This window comes from Malus domestica, chromosome 04 (genome assembly GCF_042453785.1).
Source record: "Malus domestica chromosome 04, GDT2T_hap1".
Lineage (NCBI taxonomy): Eukaryota > Viridiplantae > Streptophyta > Magnoliopsida > Rosales > Rosaceae > Malus > Malus domestica.
The window spans coordinates 793,667-800,113 of record NC_091664.1 but is presented as its reverse complement, the minus strand read 5'-3'; the positions used below and the strand labels follow the sequence as shown (position 1 = coordinate 800,113).

At 38.0% G+C, this 6,447-nt stretch overlaps 1 protein-coding gene and 1 long non-coding RNA gene across 2 annotated transcripts; both read left to right on the top strand.

The window, feature by feature from the left end:
- The first annotated feature begins 1,141 nt into the window (after window positions 1-1,141).
- On the top strand, window positions 1,142-2,931 carry LOC108174104 (uncharacterized). The gene is made up of 2 exons (XR_011579619.1): window positions 1,142-1,260; window positions 2,209-2,931. It is a non-coding gene; the product is annotated as an uncharacterized lncRNA (long non-coding RNA).
- Window positions 2,932-4,160: 1,229 nt separating this feature from the next.
- On the top strand, window positions 4,161-5,775 carry LOC103443566 (coniferyl alcohol acyltransferase). Its single transcript, XM_008382439.3, has one exon. The coding sequence runs from the start codon at window positions 4,165-4,167 to the stop codon at window positions 5,539-5,541; it is 1,377 nt and encodes a 458-aa protein (XP_008380661.1). The 5' UTR covers window positions 4,161-4,164; the 3' UTR covers window positions 5,542-5,775.
- Window positions 5,776-6,447: the final 672 nt, after the last annotated feature.

Genomic DNA, 6,447 nt, shown 5'->3' with positions numbered 1-6,447 from the left:
GGCACCGAGCTGATCCAACCTAAGAGTATCTCCACCCGTTTGTGGAAGGCAATGACAATTGAAGGACAAAGACAATAAAATTGTCCTTACTGTTCACTTCAAATAGTAATTGTCTTTGTGCAAGTTCACTTGTTTGGAAGGAGAAGGGGCAAGACAAGGAAGATTACGATTTACATATATATTTTTTATTTTTTATATTTATGTTTTCTAGGCCTTATTTTCCACATGTCATTATTTCTCAAATAAAATCTAATTCCAATAAATATTTGGGAGGTAGAGAACAAATATAGCAGATTGTTGTAAAAATAAATATTGAGTTGTGGTGTGAAGAATGAAGAAGGAAGAACATTGAGTTATATAAAAAAACAGAGAGTATTCTTTTGGAATTTTTGGAATTTTTTACTATTACAATAATCTTGGTTATTGATTTTCAACACTATAACCGTTGGAACGTCAGTGCCACGTGGTAGCTAACCAAAAAGGATAATTTTTTTTTATCGTTGGAAATCCAACGGATCCAAATGGAACAGCTCCGAATCTTGGCCATTAATTTTCAACATTATAACTGTTGGAACGTCAGGATTGTGCCACGTGGCAGCTAACCAAAATGGACAATAATTTATCGTTGGAAATCCAACAAATCCAAATGGAACGGCTCCGTTGTGTACCACATGCCTTTCCCCTAGTTGGCCTCTCATTTTCCACCGGTGGAGCAAAGTTTCTTTGGGCAAGAAGGCAGTTTCACACCTTGCAATTGGGAACTGCTAGAGATGTTCTAAATGTTCAAATTGCCCTTACTCACTCTACAGGAGGAAGGGCAAAGCAGATTTCTCTGACTATATAAGCTAGATGGAGTTCGGGAAGTGGTATTTATTTGTTATTTACAAGATTTAAACTAAAGATCTTTCACTTAAATATCATAAGACTGCAGTAGGTTTTAAAGTTTAGTGTACTAATTAAGTGACTACACTCCAAAAATCGCCGTAACTTACCTCATCATGAACACCTCAAAGGAGTGGTGGAGGATGATTGCCAAAAAAATTTGTGGTGGAGGAGTGCCACAAAAATGAGTGGTGGACGAGTGCCAAAATAATCATCCCATTAAAAACTAATAATCAAGCTTAGAGAAAGAGAGAGAGAGAGAGATGATTACTGGAGAAGGGAAGACTGTAACAGGAGCCTCGGGTTACACAGCATCACGGTTGGTGAAGTTCTTATTGCAAAAGGGTTATACTGTCAAAGGCACTGTTCGTGACCCAAGTCAGTATTTCTTAACTTGCTCATATATGGTGGTTCTTGGAATCCAAAACTTTTATGCAAAAAGACAGGACTTGCAGCAGTGCTTTCGTTTGGATGTCATGTTTTGTATGTCAACAATTTATAGTTTTCTAATTACGATTTCATTAGATTCGGACCGTAAAATATTAAATTGGCCGAATTCATTTATAAAGTAAACTCGGGAATTAGTGTTTGTTGGCCACCTTATTAGTGGACATACCAACAGGATCCTCTTCGGATTCTTTTGATGAAGATCCTAGAGATTTGTGAATTATATCCGTTCGTTTTACATTATGTGGTTAGTTTTTATCAAGTATTGTATATATTTATTTTTAAATTAAAAAATTTAAAATGATTTATAACTGCACGATGTAAGATGAACGACGATTCACAATTCTTCAAGATCTTTAAAAGAGGATCCGGACTCAGTGGACATATGCATGCTAATGCCCTCATGCTTGTATTTTCAAACCACAACACATTTTTAATGGTGACAAGACAAGCACTAAGGGAGCGTTTGTTGCATCAGACTATCTCGGACTGGACTAACTTTAGGGACTAAACTAGATTGGCTTGGCATGGACTAAATAGTATAAGAATAATGAAGCGTTTGATGTAATATAAGACTAAATCACGGACTAAATTATTTTAGAGCTAAAATACTTTTTTGTCATTTTCTTATTCATTTTATTAATATTTACACACTTTTTTTATTTGATTCTCTCTCCTCATCCCCCTACTTTTCTTCTCTGGTTTGCATTTTCTTCTTCGCAAGCCCAGATTTGCTTCCACTAATAATCAAACCTAGAAACTTCCTCTTTTTTTATTTGCTTTCTCTTCAATTAAAACTCATATTTCTCTTCTTTTAATTTACTTTCTCTTCATATCAAATCCAGAAAAATCCCAATTTTTTTTTTTCAATTTGCAAAGGCTCGGATCGTCGGATCTACAAATCGACGACAAACTTGCAGATGCATCCTCCTGGCAGAGCGCTTGGCGGCCTCGAGGAAGATGCGACGATCAGTGGCACGAGATCTGGAGATGCAGCCTACGGGTAGGGCCTGTGCGAGAGCTGGTGCTACTGAATCGGTTGATTGTTGGCCGAGAAAGAGGAAAAGCTTAATTGCAGCAGTTGGGGATCTGTGGAAGATGAAGAGGAAGACGACTGAGGAAGTCGAAGCATCAGCACGGTGATGAAGCGAAGCGATGGTCTTAGCAATCCCATCCTTTTTGCCCGGCCTCGCTAAGCCCAGCTAGCGAAAAGTTTAGTCGGAACGAGTCCGAGCTAGTCCCATTAAACTTAGTCCTAGCTTGCACCAAACATGGCTTAATAATCTTAGCTAAGCTAGTCTAGTACAGTGAGATCTAATGAGTGTAAACAAACACGCCCTAAGATTCTAAGATTTCGTATCAAAGACGAGACCAGAATGCTACAATTTTAAGTGGCTAGCAAAGCAAATGCCTCCCCCTCCCAAATTTATGGAATCAACTATATTGTCCGTATTATGAGTACCGAAATAGGCAAGCTAACTATGATATGACGCGCATTTTTGACCCACAGCGAGCAAGCTAATGGGGAATCTACAAAAGTTGTTTTCAAATTGATTACATTTGTATTTGTGATATATGATATAAAAAAACCGTAGTTATTCACTGTTCGATTTTAATCTAAAATTAAAAGAGAAGATACAACAAAATTTTATTGGATACTAGAATCTAAGAGAACAAGTGTGAAAATGAAAATGTGAGACCAAAGTCCCACATCGGTAAGAGATCAAATCATGTAAGGGCTTATAAGAGGCTGAGTTATTTTTTTATATTGTCAATTGGTGTTATGGTAGAACCATAACTTTCTTTATGGTATTAAAGCATGTTTGCCCACGTGTGAAGCCCAACAGCCACATGTGCTCCACGTCATCCCATTCGCATTATTCATTCCACGTCATTCCGTTTGTGTTATTCATGTGTTAAGTTTGAAAATTCGCCACACATGATGAGACGTGTAAGAAGTTAAATTACTTCTTATATTATTAATTAATTTTATATGGAATCTCCGCTTTTTTCAAGAAGTCAGTGTGATATATGGAGCTAGCTCTTGTTGTGGAATATTATTGATGAATATATAAACTAAGCCGAGTTCCGTGTATTCTTATGCTTCAATTCTTCAACGGCTGGTTCAGAATCATGGGTTAACAATCATGTTGCCTGCCAAACTTGAGGGCTCAAATCAAATGTGTTTTTCCACCGAGTACCGACTCTCTTCGTCACCATATACAAACTAAAATTTTATTCTCCTATGAAATGTGTCCGTTGAAAGGTATTATACAAAAGAAAAAAAGAGAAGATAATGATAACAACAATACTCCATTAAGGGATAGATTTTTCAATGATTCGGAATACGGTTATACAATACATGCTATTATATAAGTGGAGTAAAGTTTTTTTTTGGAAGTGTTATTCTAGTTGTATAGTGAGATGTGATGTTCCGCCGCGTGTTCCGGGCACACTGGAAAATATGATCTCCTACTAAAGTGAATCCATCCTTAAATGAACTATTGAACGCGTACCTCAATTTGATGAAGTTTCTTTGACGCATGATTCGAAGACTCGAATTCTAACATGAATAGTGTTTATGCAGTGATTGGTATATTTTCGAATTTTTGGGGTTTGTTTCTGACTGAAGATACATTTCCTAAAAAGGAATAACGAAACGAGTCAATATTCATTGCTAATAGGTCTGTTAATTTGGGTAATTTTCTTGATAGTTTGCTACAGACAGACTGTGAGGTTCATGTTCGAGTCACCAACTTGTGTCCATAACACAATATAAATATGCTTATGACCCAAAGATTTTCCTCAAACTTAAACCAGCTAAAATAATTTCCAATGGCAGTAGAGACTGATTTCGAAGTGAACTTCACCGGCAAGTTTATTGTCAAAGCTACAAATCCCATGCCGGACCAGCCTCACATCCTCACTCTCTCAAACCTCGACTTGCTCTCCGGCCGCTTTCCGGTCACATACTTCTATTTCTATCCCAACAAACCCCATGATCACGATCATGATGCTTCCAACTTTACCTCTATCATTGAGTCCTTAAAGACCTCCCTTGCCAATACTCTCGACTGTTACTACCCCTTCTGCGGTCGAATTGTCACTAACCCGCATACCAACGAGCCCAAAATCATGTGTGACAACTCGGGTGCCCTAGTTGTGGAAGCTCATGCCAACATTCCTTTGAAAAGATTGAATTTCTACAATATTGATCTATCTCTTCAAAAGGATAAACTAGTCTCCATCAACCCTGATTTTCCTTTACAAGTTCAAGCCACATTTTATACATGCGGAGGCGTTTCAATCACGTTCACTTTTGACCATGCACTTGGTGACGCCACTAGCTTTGGCAATTTTCTTCTCTCATGGTCCGAAATAGCACGAAAGAAGCCGATTTCCTGCATGCCAGATCACCGGAGAAACCTACACCTTCGTGCGCGAAGCCCTCCAACGTATCACTCTTCCTTGGACCACACGTTTGTCAAGTGCACCATGGAAGAGATTATGAATATCCCAACAGCCAAAACCTTGATTAAGCGTCTTTATTTCATCGACGGTTCGAGCATCAAGCAGCTGCAAAATCTTGCATCAAGAAATGGAAAGCAGAGAACAAAAATTGAGGCAGTCTCGGCTTACATATGGAAAACCATGGTCACTGCCATCGATACAAAATCTCATGGAATGTGCAAGATGGGGTGGCTGGTAGATGGACGGTCTAGATTGCACAAAAAGGAAGATGAAAACTCATTGTCAAATTACATTGGAAATGTGTTGTCTGTGGCATTTGGAGAGGCAAGTGTGAGTGATTTGAATCAAAATTCAATCTCAGAAGTTGCTGATATGGTTGGTGAGGCAATTTCAAAGGTGACAAATGAGGAGCATTTCTTGGACTTGATTGATTGGATTGAGTGTCACAGGCCTGGGATTATGCTATCCAGGGTTGTCCTGGGACAAGGAGGCCCAACGCTTGTTTTGTCATCAGGAAGTAGGTTTCCAGTTGGTGAGTTGGACTTTGGATTTGGGAGTCCGGTGCTTGGGACTGTTTGTTCCACAATTGAGAGGATTGGAGTGGCTTACATGAACCAAAGGTCAAGTGCAAAGGGTGATGGCTCATGGACTGTTTCTTCTATCCTGTGGCCGGAGTTGGCAGCTGCTTTGGAGTCCGACTCCATTTTTCAGCCCATGACCACTAGCCATCTTCAACTTTAGGGCTCAATCTATATGGTGCTATTTATTAATGTTTACTTGCAATGTACAGTATAAGATGACTGAAAGGATTGAAGAGCAGCTTGATAAGCATAAAATCGATAGTATAACACAAATATGCAGAATGTGGAAGGATTGAAGAGCAACTCGATAAGCATAAAATCAGCAGCAAAACGTTGTATGGTTGGGCTCTGGTGTCTGATATGGGTTTTTTGAGTCGAATTCTATTGTTTACTAGCCCAAAACAACATTTTGAGTTTTTAGCATATTTTTTATTTTATTTTTATACAAAAATATATTTACCCTATTTAGTATTACATAAGACTTGAAAGGGGTAGGGGAACAAATTGGTATCGAACTCCTCTCACTTACAAGTTAAGAGGAATACTACTAAACCTATAGTACTAAACGGCCGGTATCGTGTTATTTTCGTATTTCTCTTCCTATTAGGATTCCGCTTATCAAGCATAGGTTGTGGTACACTACAAATACATCCTATCACATCCCTGTGAAACATACAACTAGGGGTAGGCATTTTAGTGGGTTCACGGACCAACCCGACCAACCCAACTTGTAGGTGAGTTGGGTTGGGTTAAAGTATTATTAATCCGATTGAAATCAACCCACCCAAATATCAACAATTCTTAAACATAAATGTATGTTACATGGACATATATAAACTTAATGGTTACTAAACACACTTGTTTATTTAACTTTAGTTAAATAATGAAATTTAATAATTAAGTAACAGATAGTGATGCTGCAACACCATATTCACACTAAGTTTAATATGATATGTATTTTAGATTATTTGTCACTTATACTTGCCTCTTTTTCTTTTATTTTTTTGTCAAAATAAAAAAGAAAGTAAACAATCTCAACCCATTGAACCTGCCCAACCCAACCCGC